This window comes from Teleopsis dalmanni, chromosome X (genome assembly GCF_002237135.1).
Source record: "Teleopsis dalmanni isolate 2A chromosome X, ASM223713v2, whole genome shotgun sequence".
In the NCBI taxonomy this organism is placed as follows: Eukaryota; Metazoa; Arthropoda; class Insecta; order Diptera; family Diopsidae; genus Teleopsis; species Teleopsis dalmanni.
The window spans coordinates 21,203,334-21,221,083 of record NC_051848.1 but is presented as its reverse complement, the minus strand read 5'-3'; the positions used below and the strand labels follow the sequence as shown (position 1 = coordinate 21,221,083).

Here is a 17,750-nt window from a genome sequence, read left to right as displayed (position 1 = left end):
TCGTCTAGCCGAAGGAACTGTAGAACATTAATTGATGTATTGACAGGTCACTTTCTGGTCGTATCACATGCATAATATCACAACTAAATTCACAACTAATTCGCAGTGATGCTTGTAGAAAATGTAACGAGCCGGATGTAAATGAAACCTTGAAGCATCTGCTGTTCAACTGCCCGGCTCTCTCGAGAACTTCACAAAAATACACAGGCACTGTCAGTTTTACCGGATTGAGCACATACCTGAGGTTTCTGTCGAAATCCTAATAACACTCATAACCTAAGCGATGCACAGTATTGCTAAAAAATTAAGACTCTGGTCTAGTATCGCAATAGACCTTAATGATCTACGCGTGGCCTTTTTGGTCCACCAGCATAACCTAACCAAATCTAGACTATCATATTAGACAGTATCTATTTATGTGGTGCTTACATTATATCCAATTCTAGACAACCAAGTATGAATTGGTTTATGTAGTCACAATTTAACAATAAATGCAAGCGATTTTAAAAATTTTTTTAACATGTCGTTTGTTCACGCTTTCAAATACGCTTTCAAATTTGGTTTACAAATTTTGGAAATAAATGCAGCAATCTTCATTCTCAACTTTCTTTTTTGATCACAGATTAGATGAAAACAGAATTTTTGACTGATATTTTGATTAATTTACATAGAGAACAACAGCGATTATACTATAAGTAATTGTTTCAATAGAAATTCAATGTATTGACAACCAGAGAACTCCAATTGAATTCATTTTTCCACCAATCTTACTAAGTAGCTATATCTAAATTTATCATATCTAAATTTTTTTTTACCTTCTACTTGAGTATTATATCATCTTTCATATGGTACTTAAGGTATGATGCCTGATAACAAAACGGCTTGTGTGTTCCAATATATCTCTGAATAGGTTTCTGTGAATTATTTTATTTACACACAAAAATAAGTCACATTTGCGCAGCTCAATATAAATTAATTGTGTTTGTAAATAAATTTGCATTTTGTACTAAAATAGTTATTTTATTCAAATCAATTTCTTTTATAATAATAAGGCTATTTATTTAATATGTTTTCGTGATTCACCTCCAGTTGCGAAAAAACTACAATTTCTTATCAAGATTTAATTTATAAAGTAAAACCTATATGAACGGAAACCCCAGTCCCCCTTATAGGATTCTTTTCCCCTTATTTTTTTGAAATCGAATTTTTTTGATGTCCTTATTTGAAGCAACTTAGCCTCTCTTAACCAAATAGCCCCCATTACATCTAAAATATAAAGTTTTCATTCTTTTATTCTAACTTACTTATTTCATATAGATTTATTCCTACCATAATTAATTAATTACAGAGGCTCTAAAGTATCTTTTTTGTATGCATGATGTGAAATGAATAATTTGTTATTTTAGTTTACGCAGTTATATTGAAGAATATTCTATATTTTATTAATTAGGTAAATACATTCATCGTAAATAAATTATTTGTGATTTTAGGTAGAACCTATTGGACTATATTTAATATTATAAAGAAAAAAAGAAAACCATGTCTTGAATAAAAACTTTTATTTAAAATTTATTAAAGTTGATTAAACTGATAATAAAAAGAACAGTGTTGAAAGAATTCAGTGTTGAATGCTACTATCAAGGATTAAATAATTTCTCAACTTCCTTTAACTTTAGTAGATAATATTGAACTTCGTTCTCCCCGTTTCGGGTGCACGCCATATTTGGAATATTGAGTAATATTTCCTTCATTATATAATTGAACTCTTGAGGTATATGCGAATTGGTTCGCATGTAGAACTCAGCTAGGGAAAAAATGTAGTATATAATGCAATATAAGAAAAGTAATAAAATTATTTTACACTTGTAACTAAAGGTCTTTTCTGGACGACCCTAGTTAATATTGCTTATAAAATATATTACAATGGTGTTTTATTGTTATTGCTTATGATAACAATTAGTGTTTTATACATACCCTGTAGCTGAGATATAGTAAAGGCGCGCCTTGTGTCATAATAATCCTCAAAAATTTTCGTGATATTTTCAAGTACGCCAGGATACGCCTTACTCAGTTCCGAAATATAATTTTTTAAGCGATACATATCTATGGCGATATGCGATTTGTATTTAATTAAAGTAAAGAATTAAAATCTGCAATGAAAATCATAAATCAAATAAATATTTCCTTTTGACGTTTCTTACAAATTTTTACTAATTTGAAAAATTTTTCATAGCTATGTTTAGACTATCATTTTTAATTTGATAAATATGTAGCAATGTAAGTCATTTTTTATACAAAATCCATGTAAAAGCAGTATAATATATTGCATATAGAATATTACATATATCCATGTAACATTCTTTATTATTATCTTTACTGATAATAAGTTACATCGAACTGCTATTTAGCATAACGCGGGGTTCCTTAGTTTTATGTTATTTTAAAACTTCATTTTAAATAAATATACATCCTTGTCAAATTAATGTAAATAAGAGTACTCTGCATTAGCATCGAAAGAAAAACTACTACAACTAATATATAAATGTTTTATTGTTATATATTAATTGGTAATTATTCTTTTGTTAATACTTTCACCATCAAATTTAAATATCATCAACCTTTAATGTCGGTTAAGATATAAAGCTACTTTGAGAGACAATATAAATGCATTCTATGAGACATTAGCTTTGACAAAAGTAAATCTTTAATAAAATGTCAATGAATTGGTTAATGTAAAATAGTTTTTGAAACAAAACAAAAGCATTTGCATTATTTGTGTTGTGAAGGCAATGTTTCTATTGAAATGATTGGGTGTTGCCAAAGGAATTTTTCTAACAAATCCAAGGAAGCTGCAACCTTAACCCAAATAGCCTACAAATGGCAAAACAACAGAAAATACTTATAGTTCTTAAATCGAACTTTAAGTAATATTCCAAAGTAAATCAAACTAAGGGAAATATTCGTTTTAAATAAAATCTTTAAAATAAAACAATAACAATGACTCACTCTATTCACTCCATTCACTCAATTCACTCCGTTGTTAGATTGAATTACTTGACGAAATAATAAATTAGAATTTATGGTGAAATTAAGAATGCCACTTACCCAATAAATACTGAGGTTTCCTTCATAGGTTGACGTCATAGTTCGGAAAACAGTTTTCTATCGGTACTACTGTTGAGTAATCAAATTTTTTAATTGGTTTATTAAATGCATAATTTTTGCCAGACAGATCAAAACTTGGTTTAATATTATTATTCCATCTTGATGATTAATGAGTCTGACTAATGAATTTTTTTTTTAATTTTACTGACACTTAAGATGCGCGAAGCTTTTAAAAGTATTTAATGTAAAACAAGAAAATATTTAAATGTTTACACTTAGATTAAAAATATATTAAGAACTGTGAATGGAGTTCTTTAAAGAAACATAAAGCATCTAGTTTTATAAAACAATCATATAAATTGATTGTATTGTGTATTATGGCAAACCTGATTAAATCAAAATTGTTTTATTACGGATCAGTATTTTCTCTTACTTTTTTAGAGTCTGCATTTTTTGATTTCTTATTTCCTATTTTGAGTTGTCAATTTACTATACGATGTAAAGTATATTTATATAAACAAACTCTATTGTATATAAGTAGGCGTGCATATTTTTAAAAATTTTAAATATTTAACTTTTTACAAATTTTAACTACAGTCGGTTTAAAAATTTATAAAGAAAATTCTTCGTATATATTTTTGGATTTAAGGGTTTCTAAATTTTGCAAACAAAATGTCTGGTAAACTTTTAATAAATTTTCTTAGAACCTTAGGAAGCCCAGCAGTACAGGTACGTTCCATGTTCTCTGACGGACTAATGGACGCCAACGCCTACAAGAGGGTTCTTATCAATAAGAAACCAATCGAACCCACGCCCACGGTTTCGGTCCACGGAAGCAAAAGCTGTTCACAAAAGTTCAGCAAATCGAAAGAAAATTTTTCTAGTAAAAATGGTACAAGAAATTCATCAAATGGTAGCGAATTTAAAAATATCGATGAACGAATGAACTTTGTGCAAGATGCATATAAAAATTCTGAGAAAAAGTTGATTGGCTTACGACCAGGTCCTTATACCCATGCGAGACGCAAACAGTTAGACGTTGAAGAAAACTTCAAAACATACGAGCATTATCCACGTCTTGATAATGTTTTCTATAAGAAAGATTCACCGAGTTCTAAATCAGCTGTTGCGCAAATACTTGCAGAAAGGAAGAAAGCTACACACTCTTCCGATTCGAAGAAAAGCTTCATAACTCAACCAAAACGTCGTTATTAGTATGTATGCTTATTCGTAATTGTTATTGAACTAGTTTTATAAAATTATTAAAATATTATAAATTCCTACTTAATAAGAAAGATAAAATTAAATGATTATATTATAATATTTCGATTAATTCGATAATATTTTCTAATGCATGTTTATTTAATTTTATATTGATGACATTGAGTTATATTATCTTGCTTTAGAAATTATATTGTTGATTTTTTATTTATTTTATTTCAAGGTCCGTCAGACGTATGATAACCTATGCTGGAGTCCACTTCACAACTGCTTTATGAACCAGACATTTTTGTTTTTTTTTGGTAAATATAACAGAAACAATAAAATATTTTGGCACTACAAGGAAGTATTTTTTTAATGAAATTATTAAAACTAAGTTTAGAAGAAAATGAAATGTAAGTATATAAAATACTCAGGCAAACATCTTTAATAAATCTTGAAAAGTAATAGGAGAGGGAAGCTCAAATTTGAAATACTGTATTTAAAATTATTGACACTAAATTAGTGTCAATATTTTCTTTAAAATTAAATATTTTAACTGTGAGGATTCCGAAATTTAAATTTATTTTTGCGTATAGTAATTATAGGTTAGGTGTACTATATATGCACATATTTCACTCAAATGTGTCCAGTATGAGGACATACTAGCGTAGTAGTATTATACCAGTCGTTAGCGGAACAAGCTCTACACAACACTAGTTCAAGTGTAGTGTGTTTTATATGAAAACAATTGTATTTACACATGCATATTTTAATAGCGGACCAATTGCTAAACTCTGTATAAGTTTAATCTAGTCTAAAATTAGTCCGTACATAGACAATTTTATTTAATTAATTTAAACAATGACTCTGCGTTTTTATTACTTCATTCTATTGTTATAATTATATTCAGTCGCACAACCATTCAAGTTTATGTTCCATGAGAGAGTTCGTATATATTCCTTTAAAAAGTTGATAATTATTTTATTATTGTCAAATTCCGCATTAGTGGCTATCCAAACAGGTATTATTTGATTCGTAGTCAGTAGCTCTAATATGAGATTTCATAATTTTTGACTTAGTTTTGGTGGTTCAGAATTGAAGAGTTTTTATAGTTGCTTTAGTACCGTTATCTCTCTATATAATGTTTTCGTTTTCATATTATCTTAATGGGTATTTTATACCTATACCCACATCTATGTCATTAGTATGCACTTCTTTCTGAAGAACTGTGAGAGAAATTGTTATTAGAACGGCTATGCTACATATTGTTTATTGCTGGCGCCTTTGTTTGAATATATGTATAAGGTTATTTTAAAACTATTATGAGACGTTTAGAGGTTTATTTCAATTCGGCGGCGTGATTTTTATACTTTGATCGAACAAAAACGTTCATATCAGAAAACATAGGTCTATGATGCAATGTGTGGGGGTTTTAATAGGACTCTATTTCCATGTCGTTAAATATCATGAAATTTTGATAGTACATTACTTAAAGGTCTATTTTAACGATGTCATACAACAATGCGTAGTTTAAATACTAAATGAATACTGTTTACCTTGGAGTCCATATTATACAAACATCTTGAATTTAGAAAGTTATTTAATAACGAATTTATTTATATTAAAAAAAATTTTTATTAATCTTTAATATTATGCAAAGCACAATATTTATACATCAGATATAATAAGAAGTCTGAATAAAGTGGTGAATAAAGTAGATTTATGTAATATACGGGTACTCAGTACCATTATTCGGTATAGTTAGTGTCACGGATGAAGGATACTATATCAATTTTTGGTTCAGCCAAATAAAATATTTGACTTGCACCGCGTTTTCGGTGGGTTGACATTAAATGTATGCTAAGCAGAAACTCCACCATAATATTTTCATCCGGTGAAATTGGGAACACTTCATTATACATTTTTTGATATTTTTCTACAATATATGATGAAAATATTATTATATATAAAATACATATAAAATGTGAGATTCTTGTTTACCTCGAACTTCCACCAAAGTCAACCCTTGACTTAGTTTTGTATGTTCTTGGAATAATCTCTCAGTTCTTTTGTAAATTTGTGGATGTTCCTCTCTAATTCGGATCAACTTTTGAATAATATGATACATTTTAATGTTTTTGGTAAATGTGTTTAAAAATGTATTAATTTCTGCTGCAAAATTGTTTTAAAACACAAAAACATAAATGTCAAGAGAATGAAATAAAAAGTTTTTGAATACAAACATGTGAATGTCACCCTACATACCTCTAAAAAGATATAACTATGGTCGTCATGTTATTTGTATTCTGTCAAGAATATGTGGTTTAAAAACTAAATAGCATTATTTATTAAGCAAGGCAATGATATATGTTATACATTCTTGACACTCCCTTGTTTGTTGATTTTTTTCCGTTTTCAGGTATCGAGTACTTAGAGTTTTTTATAGGAGCTAATATCATATAACGAGATAGAAAAAGTGAAACATATGTGATTTCAATTTATAGCTCATTTACACTGTCTCTTTTAGGCGATTTTGCTTATTATTGCCACTAGTGAAGGGAATTTACCATACAAAGTGCTTTTATATAAATGCGCTTATAATCAATAAATCAGCTCATTTAAGGTGAACAAAATCGAAAAATAAAATAAGTTAAAAAGCTAAATACTTTCAGTTTTCAGTTTATATTGTAAGTTTTAAAGGTATATTTTACTTTCATCAATATATTTTTGAGCACAAGCCAAAAACTAAAGCAACAGGCACGTTGACAAATCAGCTGTTTAATGTGAGAACAAATGAATGTAAACACTTTCAAATGACTGATTTGAAATGAGACATTTGCGGGCAGCGTAAACGCCATATAAGGCTTATCTATGCTTAATTATATATTAACACATTGATGATGATTGTATTTTCGAGTTTTAATCTTAAGTGGCTAATCATATTAAAAAACTTATCGTGAATTTTCGAATTTATTGTGATATTTACTTTCAAATTGTAAAGCTAAAGTAACTAAATATTTCATCTTATATAGTTAATTTATATTATATTTTGATAGAAAGGTAAAATTTTAATCTTTTTAAGCATTTAAAATGTATACATTTTATATATATATATTTTTTTTTTTGTATATTATAAATATATATTATAGTACTTCACGAAATACAAGTGCAAGTGCATTCAGTGCATGACAAAACTTACGTCTCTTTCAGATTTTCTTTAAATTTCATATGCAACCGTTCGCAAAAGCTAAAACCTCATACTTCGGAGTTTATTTTTACAGAACCTGCGTTCATTACATTGAAATATTTACAGAAATATTTATATTTCGATACAGTGAAAGCTAATTTTTTGTTATTTAATTTTGTTCTGACAGTTTTATATAAAACAATTTGGTTTGTATTGTACGTGCAATTTTATGTCAAAATTATAAATTGACTTCAAAGAAATCCAAAGAAGTGGTTTTGTAAAGATCCTTAAAATGGTTTGTGAAGAATCGGAAATTGTTCTTGCTAAACAGCGTGCTGTCCACTTGAAAAATTGCGTTAAGAATCTCTTCGAAGTTTCGTTCAATTTAGCACAACAGGAGCACACGTTGAAAATGAAACGTTTTGATCTCAATGAACGAGCAGCAAGAGCATTGTTCATGGTTAGTGTTAGTAACAATGGATATCTACCTTTATCTGTAGGTCGTTGAATAAACATAAAATTACAAAATTACATATATTTTACTTTCAGAACGTCTATGAAAATCTTTCTATTGATGAGATGGCACTAAACACAGCTGATATAGAGTTCTGCAGGCAAATAAAACAACAGTCGTTGTACTGCTCATTTGTCGCATATCATATTTATAAGACGCAATATCGCGGTCCTAACGTGGCAAATGGTGAGGAATATAAAGACAGGTTAAAATTGCAGATTACTCGCCGCCTCTTAAATCTTTTGGTTGACAATGCAAATGTACTGCACGATTATAATAAAATTGACAATTTCCAGCAAGCAGAAATTTATTTGAAAGCTAACCCAAATATTGTGAACAATTCGTTGTTGGACTTCTCAACCGTATTGGTTTTCATACTATATATGGAGCGTGAATTTCAGCTGATGCATAACGCTGCATTTCAATGTGTCACGCTGAGGGCTATTCTGAACGATATTAATACATTGAAGATATCAGCTAGAGAATCTATAGAAAACTTCTTTATTAAAGTCGTTAATGATAAGGACTATAGGCGCAATTTCTTATTACAATTGGATATGCTGGTGCTGAGCGTAAAAAGTGTTGAAAAGTTATATCGCAACTAGGATTAAAAATCATTACTATAACTCTACTTATTGAAGTCTAAAAATCATTTGAAGATGAAAAAAAAACGTTTATAATCAGTTTCGTATTAAATGCTTAGTTTTTTTTTTATTATATGTGAGTCAACATTAGACTTAATCGTTTAATAAAGTATCCCATTCTAAGAAAATAGTGAAAAAAGTTTAAGAAGTCGTTGCTAAGATAGAATAAAACTTAATAAAAAAATATTGTAACATTGAGTGTTTTACTCCATATTTGATTGCATCTATAGATGTCAGATAGAATTTTCTAAAATATTTTCTTTGATATATGCCAGTTAACATTAACATATCCAGTAAAGAATTCAATAATTAAACTGAGTTAAAATCTATTTACAATTAAAGAGTTTCAAATATTTTTGAATAAAAGTTTTTACAAATCATTTATATTCGATTTTTCTAAGTACTGGTGCAGTTTGATTAATATATATTCCACGAAAGGTGTACGTCTTTTGAAGTCAGTCGGAGAATTTTTCGCAAGTTTGTCTGATATTTGGTAATATCTTATAATTAAAAGAAAATGCAAATGCTATAATTTTCTTTATACTAGCTAGGAACCTCAAATATTAAATACTTGCAACTGCGTACCAATATTCTTAATTTGGAGAACGTTGACTATACATTTTTATCACACTATCTACTGCCTAAGAAGCTTTTAAAGAGTGTTCCGTTTGAACAAATCACGAATGTATCCATTTTAAAGTTTTGATCTATTGGGAAATTAAACATACACATTTAAGGCTGTATAAAGTGTATATTCTTTATTCGATTCTTTTGGTAAATATCACAAATTAGTCGCAGTAGGAAAAATTGGTTTCATTGGTTATTATAAGTTATCACAAAGATGAATGGGGTGATTTTCTTAATGACTTTCCAGACTTCCCAGAGAAGACACACGTTTTTGCCATTTTCGTAGGGAACATAACTGAGTCTTAGTAGTTCAGTACTAAGTTTTATGTTTATTTTATGTGTATTTTTGCGAGTATATTTTTCATTAAAGTATTTTAAAGTCTTCAGATTATGGTATAACATTCTGTAAGTTTGTTTGAAGGAGCCTATTTTTGCGTTATTAATACAGAAATCTTTCTTAGTCTGATATTGGTTTAGGTGACTGCACTGCTGTCAGACAATTTAACTATTCTTTTCATCTGTATATTTCTTTCAAACATTAAAGAAATGTTTTGTACTTGTGAAAATTTAGATTCGTTTTTGTTTTTGTTTTGCTGAAGAATGCTAATCTTCATATTACAACCATGATATTCACTTCAACATATCAGGTTGAGGCATTGGCAAGTCACTCACTGAGACGGTGAGAAATGAACAAATTAGGATATTGTGGTTAATAAGGATAATAACTGATACCTATCACATACCTATAGCGCATTTATCACGGATCTGTCACAAATCTATTACCTACCTATTATGCATGTAGTGAGTATTTGAAACATGTTACTGGAAATTTAATGAAGTGATATAGTTTTTATCAAATTTTGCAGGAAGTCGCAATAAGAGTGAAATACAGTGATATATAGTGTTTATGTGAAATCTAAATCTGCATTGTTGTGTTGGAGCTTCTTAATATATATGAGAATACTTCAGTATGGGATCTATTCTTTTTATTGCAGTAAAAAAAATAAATAAATTAAAAATAATTAAATGAATTATATTTTGCTTTGCGTTGCATTACTCATTCCTTGTTCCTCATTACACATCACACATTTAATTTTACACATTGTACACTTAAATGGCAATTTCGGCTTGTTCCTGTTTGTCGCTTTTTGATTCCTTTTCTTTTGGTGTTTTTATTATTATGATTTCTTGTCCTTGTAAATCCTTAAATCAACCTATTTTGCATAAATCATTTCTGCTTTATAAGATAACAAGCACAGCCTAGGGTGATGCTATGTCATTTATGTGAAATGAAGCGATCATATCAGCATTCAGTGTTGGCACTTCTATCTCGGAAACATCAATTTAGTGCGGAGTTTTTTAAGAAATAAAATATAAAATCTTTACCAAAACGCAGACAAAAAATATTTATTTTGTGAAAATTTTTAGAGTGCGTAACACCTAAAACAAGAAAGGGTTTCGATATTCTGTATATCACAGTCACATCATAGCAAATAAATAATTGCCTTCGTTCGAAATTAATTCAACTGTTGCATTGAGAGTTTTTTCATACTTATCATATTTTGTTTTCGAACAAAAGCATATTTCGAAAAAACCATACACCCGTGAGTATGAGTAACTTCTATTTTAAAAGTTCGCATGATGGGTGTGGCAGTGGGAGGAAAACCATGAAAAAATTTTGGAATCTAGATAATAATATTGGTTTTTTGGACACCAAAATTCAACTTTCTACCTATCATAATTTTTGAGAAGTCTTGGGACATCACAAAATGCCCCATGTTTGAGCATAAATTTTAAGAGGTTTCGTTAGGCCGATTCGTGTTTATATTTAAAAGAAAGATCATATCAAAAACTATATTTTAGAAAAATTTCATATCAATATCTTTACTGGTTCCGAAAATATCGAATTTTGATCGCCTAATTTTTGTTTTGTCACACTATGCGACGTCTCGCATACGTTGGGCAGTAACAAAACATTTTATATACTCTCCATAACTGTGAAAAGAATGATTAAACTCGAAATTCAATCTTTTAGTAAGGCTGTGCCCTGTCAACAAACTCACCACAAGATTGATATACTAACGGGGTAACTAAGTGAAAGTGCTAGATTTTTTTTAAAAGAATACGGTTAACTTGCAGAACTGCATATTGTTAAGGTCTGCACATTGTTGAAGCCTGTATATTGTTGAGTTTTTTCATGTTTTATGAAACTGTTCAGCACTAAAAGAATACAGTAACAGTTCGCATGATGTCAACGATGTGCCCATATTATTTAGGTTTTCTGAGTGTTTATTTAAAGCATATCCCCTGGTTTCATCGTCTGCCTTGCAGTTACCTAAAATAGTCGTATTTCAGAATCGGTAACTCATAGTAGAGAAATGTGGAACGACATCTGATTTACAGATGTGTTGCAGTTAAAAACGGCCTTGGATGTAAATTTGATAAAACTCAAGGATTTTAAAGCTGTTTGACTGTCTAATAGTAACTATTTGCTCTTAAGTAATATATTATCCATTTCTAGATAAACCATACCTTTCCTTTCCTATAGTAATCACATGCGCCTGAAAACAATGTAATGATCGCGGAACCTATAATAAATAGATTTATTCTGTCACTCCGAGAAAATTCTACTGCTCACATCACTACCTATTTCAAAGCCGTCAATAAAAATGGTTAGACTCATGAAAGATCTCCCGATAATTAGATATCTCTAGCTGGAGATTAACATTAACATTAGAGAATGTGTTTCGAGGTTTTATTCGCTTTCAAGTAATATCAATATTCTGTGCGCTCAGTCAGCTTCATTTTGTTGAAAGGATAATATAGACTATGAAAATATAGGCTATGATAATATAGGCTATGATAATATAGGCTATTATAAGTCATCAGAGGAGGAAGACGCTGTCATAGTCGACAAAGCACAACATTTGTAACAATTGTTATTATACGTCGTTGTCTCCAAGTGTAAGTATTGAGATTCACATCACCCTCTCTGAACCTAACCTTACCTATGACAGAGTGAGTTTAGGGTTCGACATCACCTTTGCAACCTTAAAAAACACCAGCTCCAAAAAAAAATAAGAAGGAATAGTAAATGTAGCATTCAAATTAGCATTTTTTATTAATTTTTTCCTGCCAAGCAAAAGGGACTACACGAGGACATGAGTAAACATGAAAATTAAGGAGAAAAAAAATTTGTTCAATGACGATTTCAATTTACAGAGATGACATATTAGTTTGAAATTTTCTCAATAAAAAAGAAAAAAAAACAACAACAAAGGCAAATGTAGCAGCTGCAAAAACCAAGAAGGAGGCATGTGAAGAAAGACTTTTACTTTTTGGATGCGGACTTTTATGGAAATAAAAGTCAAATAAAACTAAATCGAAAAAAAAGTAAAAATAATAAAAAAAAACGAAATTTGTAGTAAAAAGTGAATTAAATAAAAAATATTAATGCGGTACTGCGTGCTATGGCGAACCCACGAGTGCCATTTTATTTGACATATTATAATTTATGCGCTTACGCAGGCAGGCAAAAAGCATCAAGCAAATCCAAAACAATGCGGCTGTTGTTTGTTGTTGTTGTTGTTGCTGTTCCTTTTGTTGTTGCCTATACCTAGACCGGAAGCTGGGTCATTGGTGTGAGCGAAGTAAGCTGCGAGTGGATGGACGGTGATTGCATTGTGACCATTTTTGCTGTTTTTTTTTTGTTTTTGTACTATTTTTTTATTTCGTTTCGTGTCTTTTAAGTTTTACTCTAATACTTCTTTGTTTGTTTTGTTTTTATTTTATTTAATTTTTTATAATTTTTTTTTCTCATTGCACAACTGTCGTACCTTTTGGGTGATTAGATGTCAGTCGAAAGGGGAAAAATGAAATATGGCTGCGGTTACCATTCAAACGTAAAGAAACACGCATAGGTTCAAGCCTTAAGAAAAGCAGTGGGAAAAGCAGAACAAACTACAACATTCAACTGTAACAGACATTAAAGCAATAACTGAACCGGCTTAAATAAATACAACAGATACTCTGAGAACAACAACAAAACAATAAGAACTCCATTCAAATCTTGTAGAATCTGAAGAAAAGAAAAATCGCGTCGACATCAATTTAAATTACGCTTGCAGAGTCAACGTAGTGTAAAATAAAAACATAAATAAAAACGTAAACGAAAATGAAAAAAGAAATGAAAATACAAAAGAAAATACAAAAGAAAATACAAATGAATATAGAAATGAAAATGAAAATGATATAAGAATGAACATAAGTATGAGAATTTAGAATTAGTAACGAAATCAAATGAAAATAGACGACAAAGTACTCGTTTTTCTAGGGTAATTGAGACGTAAAAATTTAATCAAATTCCCTCATAAAATAGGAGCTCATTTGTTCTAAATAAAATTGCATATACATAAGCTGAACCATTCTAAAATGAGTATAATAATAACAACAAAAAATTAAAAAAAAAAAAGAAATAGAATAAATAAATGAAATAATTTAATTAAACGGTTTAAATGTTGCTATTGGCAATAATTCATTTTAATGTGCTCTTCTGCTCTTCTGCTCTTCTCCCTTGCCTTAATATTGAACACCAAAACACCAAAATAGCTACGTTTGTAGGCATTAAGCTTATATATTGTGTATACCAGTTGCCCTATACTAGACATTTAATAAATTTAATAAATTATATATACTTTTTTTCATAAATAAAATTTACCAGCATATCTGTATATGTATTACTAACGTTATTATTATAACGGGTGTTTTTTTTTCGCTGCACGAGAATTACGATATAGATAACTATAGTTTGACATAATTTTGTTATTAATTTTTTGAGTTGTTACGTCGAAATTTATATTAAAGTCTGTTTTGTTTTTTTAAGAATGTTAACTTTTATTTCGTGCGTTATTTTTTAGTATAATTCTATACGTATTTCGGCAAATTCGCTTTTGCCTTCATCAGGAGGATTCCTAATATTCTTTTTGCCGAATTTGCCGAAATACGTATAGAATTATACTAAAAAATAACGCACGAAATAAAAGTTAACATTCTTAAAAAAACAAAACAGACTTTAATATAGTTTGACAGTTGGGAATGTTAGAACAATATAACATAAGCACTGTCCTTGATGGCAACTCTGGAAGAACCGAAAAATTTGTTAGTGTTACGTGCTTTTGAACATCGTAGTGTTAAGCCTCCACGCCATAAAATGCTACGCACAGTAACAATAGAGACTTAGATCTAGTCGGAAGAAAGTGTATAGTGGTGTTCTGCAACTAGCTCTATAAAATCGTAATTTTCAAATCAATTCCAACTAATAACTAAATGTTTGTTTATCATATCGAATTATCGTAAGCGTTTTTTTTCATGACTCACAACGGATCACCACACATTTAATTCAAAAATTAATTAGAAATTAATTTTAAATCATGAATGATTGAAATCAAGCATTTTAAGAACCTTAAGCATGTTGGTTTGATATAAGTATATCAAATATTTTCTATATAGGCTGTCAAATTTAGTTCAATAAATTTTTGAATGTCAAAGGGTTTCTGTCATCACTGCTCACTTGCTTATTGGACAAAAAAGAAGAAAGTTTAGACTATCTTTGAAAGTGTCGTGCTGTTAGTGTTTCATCTGAGAATCTCGTGATTTATATAATTCGTAACATGTGAGTAACATTAAAGAACTTAAATATGTATATAACTATAATATTTCCCATCAACTTTATATCTCATCTAAAAACTTTTGATCGAAGGCCTTTCATTTTTTTTGTTGTGTTCCCAAAAAATAATTCTAAATTATTTTTTTAATTTATTAAATTCTTTCTTCTAGATTTTACATATATCAAAATGAATAACTTCGTTAATTGTATTAACGAAATTTATAATGAAATTCCAAAAATTGATTTGTATTAAATGTATTTTATGTATATATACAAAATCTTGTGTTTTCCGTTACGTAGAGATCCGTTATGTAGAGATATTAATCAAAGACTGACGAGATTGTAATAAATAAAAAACAATGTCAATTTCATAATTTCAGTCTTCATCATTTTTCATATTTTCAACATAATTTCTATTAATTTCTAAAATTATTCAAGTTTGTAACTTCATAATTAGCTACATTAATTATCTCTCACTTATTATTGCCAAAGACCCTTCCTCTCAAACTGCTTTGTATTCATGGAAATAATTAGGTGCATAATCTGGAGAATATGGTGTTGGATAGATTTCTTAAATTCTCGAGAGTGCAATGAAATAAACGCGTTATCTGAATGTGAAAATTATTGAGGTAGTTCCTTTTTTCTGGATTTCTCATTAATTTTCTGTGTATGCATACATGACTATGTATGAAAAGGAGTGGGGGATATGGGTTATTCTATGTAGGGGGGTACCTACGATGTGCAAAAGAGGTGTGTGTTATATGCTATTTTTATCAAAATAACACTAGAAGCTTATATCCCCTTTAGGGCTGCATCATGCGCGTTTCGTGTGTGTTTGTTATTATTCTTATTATTATTATTTATTTATTTCTCCTTAATGGGTATAAAAATACATTTTGGAAGCCTGAGCTTAAAACAAAATATATTGTATATGAGAATTTAGGTAATGAAACTTCTGGTGATATGACAGGTATCGATGATCACTGACTTCTGCATGGTATCAACGAGATTTTGCGGGAGTCCAAAGGTGCTCATATTTGTACAGAGATGTTTGTCATTTACATCTTCAGCGCTTATTATTATTGGAATGGTGTTGATTTCCTTATGGTTTCAGTTTCGTTTAGTTTCTACTGCTAACTCAGTATATCTGCTAATTTTCTCTATGTTTATACGGCTCATTTTTCTGGTAGCAGGGATTGCAACATCAAAAAAGTAGCATTTACGTTCGTTCTTATTAAGGAGGGTGATATCGGGGCGGCTATGGAGCCTCATGTGATCTGAGTATATTGTTCGATAGTAGTATATTTTGACATCTTCCTTCTCCGTAATTGATTGTGGTTTATATCTGTAGTAGTTCATCCGCGTGAAGTTTATAATAATTTGTTATTATTAATTTTTTTTTTTTCAATTACTTTCAAAATTTTTAGAAAAGTAGGCAAAAGTTTTTAAAAGTTCTTACTTTAATTTTAAAATTATAATTTTTTTTAAGTAAAAGCAAAAGCGGTTGTGAGTTAACAAAAAATTTTCTAAACGTAGTGTTAACAAAAGTCAATCTTTACATTTGCTACCAATTTCTGTGCTGATTTAAAATGGACGAAGACCGCTATTCAAGTGAGGAGGATCAACCCGAGGAGAAGCCTAGTACTTCTCAAGGTCAAGCCAAGCGTATTGAAATTCGTAAGGTAAGAAATGTGATTACTAAACCCCCATTTAATTCATAAATGCTAAACAATATCTATCATTTCAGTTGATGCCAGTAGCTGGGTGGTCCTATGGTAAGATCTTAAAATGACAATTATTTTCAATTAATGTTTCCAATTTTTTTCTTTCTTAAAAGAATTGGAATTAGATATCTGTGCAATATGCCGCAATGAAAACACAGAGCGTTGTATTCAATGCCAAGCGGCTCGGAGTGAGGAGGAGTGTGCTACAATACAAGGCAACTGTAAACATATATTTCACAAGCATTGTATTGCACGTTGGTTGGAACATAGAAATGTTTGTCCATTAGATAATCAGGACTGGACATATGCTTCTGATGCACCCCCCTGTTGATTTCTATCTTTATTTTTCTGTGGCGTTTTTCACGAACAACAATTCTTAAGATTTACTACATGCATTCATTTATCACAACATCTTAAATTTTAAAATGTCTTTATTTACAATACACACTATTATTTTAAATAAACGGAACATTTGAGATATTGTTCTACTCAGCGATAATAACATTTAATTTCATTGGAGATATTTATGAAATCAAGCAGTTTAATGTGTAAGTAGCTAAAAGACAACAAGTACAAGCATTTCTTAAAGATACGTATATATTAAGGTCCTCTTATATTCCAAGCCCCTAACGCTTAGGGTCCTCAAGTCCTTAATGATAACAAAATTGTATTTAACATGCCAACATTTTAAGTCATCCTTATTAATTTTCTTACTAGACTTGCTGAAGTTTAAAATGCATCAAAACATTATATTTTTCATCATTTTCTCAAGAAAGAATTAATCTGAGTACAGTTTAATGTATAATATCATGTACTTTTTCTATACTATATTAAATGTGACGAATTTGCTCATCGATTTTTTTAATTCGGTTAACCTATTTCGTATAGTTGGGATGTGATTTAGCAAAAGTTCGGGATTTTATTATAAATATGCGATACTAATATCATTTTGAGTTAAATTTAATTTCTGATTGGATTTGTTAAATTATACAGCATAAGAGAATTTTTATCAGAAATTTTTAAGGAAAATTAAAAAATATTAATACTTTATATAAAATACTAATAAATGTATATGTATATA

General features: G+C 29.4%; 5 protein-coding genes across 6 annotated transcripts in view; 4 read left to right on the top strand and 1 right to left on the bottom strand.

The window, feature by feature from the left end:
- Positions 1–17,750, top strand: part of LOC119688877 (spindle assembly checkpoint component mad1-like) — a 124,846-nt gene that overhangs the window by 103,066 nt on the left and 4,030 nt on the right. The window lies entirely within an intron of this gene.
- LOC119688885 lies at positions 3,739–4,656 on the top strand. Its single transcript, XM_038103548.1, has 2 exons — positions 3,739–4,319; positions 4,550–4,656. Coding segments are annotated over exons 1-2 (543 nt in total). The 5' UTR covers positions 3,739–3,777; the 3' UTR covers positions 4,551–4,656.
- LOC119688893 lies at positions 5,981–6,500 on the bottom strand. The gene is made up of 2 exons (XM_038103557.1): positions 6,310–6,500; positions 5,981–6,244 (listed from the first exon to the last, which is right to left on the bottom strand). The coding sequence occupies exons 1-2, from the start codon at positions 6,434–6,436 to the stop codon at positions 6,057–6,059; spliced, it is 315 nt and encodes a 104-aa protein (XP_037959485.1). The 5' UTR covers positions 6,437–6,500; the 3' UTR covers positions 5,981–6,056.
- On the top strand, positions 7,698–8,797 carry LOC119688881. Its single transcript, XM_038103545.1, has 2 exons — positions 7,698–7,991; positions 8,045–8,797. The coding sequence occupies exons 1-2, from the start codon at positions 7,788–7,790 to the stop codon at positions 8,612–8,614; spliced, it is 774 nt and encodes a 257-aa protein (XP_037959473.1). The 5' UTR covers positions 7,698–7,787; the 3' UTR covers positions 8,615–8,797.
- LOC119688891 (RING-box protein 1A-like) lies at positions 14,867–17,168 on the top strand. The gene is made up of 4 exons (XM_038103555.1): positions 14,867–14,951; positions 16,435–16,627; positions 16,693–16,720; positions 16,783–17,168. The coding sequence occupies exons 2-4, from the start codon at positions 16,535–16,537 to the stop codon at positions 16,998–17,000; spliced, it is 339 nt and encodes a 112-aa protein (XP_037959483.1). The 5' UTR covers positions 14,867–14,951; positions 16,435–16,534; the 3' UTR covers positions 17,001–17,168.

Bases quoted from the DNA above. Each gene is read 5' to 3' on its own strand.
- LOC119688881 (XM_038103545.1), top strand. From the start codon at position 7,788: ATGGTTTGTGAAGAATCGGAAATTGTTCTTGCTAAACAGCGTGCTGTC. The intron at 7,992-8,044 runs GTAGGTCGTTGA...TTTTACTTTCAG, and splicing joins ATGGATATCTACCTTTATCT to AACGTCTATGAAAATCTTTC.
- LOC119688893 (XM_038103557.1), bottom strand. From the start codon at position 6,436: ATGTATCATATTATTCAAAAGTTGATCCGAATTAGAGAGGAACATCCA. The intron at 6,245-6,309 runs GTAAACAAGAAT...CATATATTGTAG, and splicing joins GACTTTGGTGGAAGTTCGAG to AAAAATATCAAAAAATGTAT.
- LOC119688885 (XM_038103548.1), top strand. From the start codon at position 3,778: ATGTCTGGTAAACTTTTAATAAATTTTCTTAGAACCTTAGGAAGCCCA.
- LOC119688891 (XM_038103555.1), top strand. From the start codon at position 16,535: ATGGACGAAGACCGCTATTCAAGTGAGGAGGATCAACCCGAGGAGAAG. The intron at 16,628-16,692 runs GTAAGAAATGTG...CTATCATTTCAG, and splicing joins AGCGTATTGAAATTCGTAAG to TTGATGCCAGTAGCTGGGTG. The intron at 16,721-16,782 runs GTAAGATCTTAA...CTTTCTTAAAAG, and splicing joins AGTAGCTGGGTGGTCCTATG to AATTGGAATTAGATATCTGT.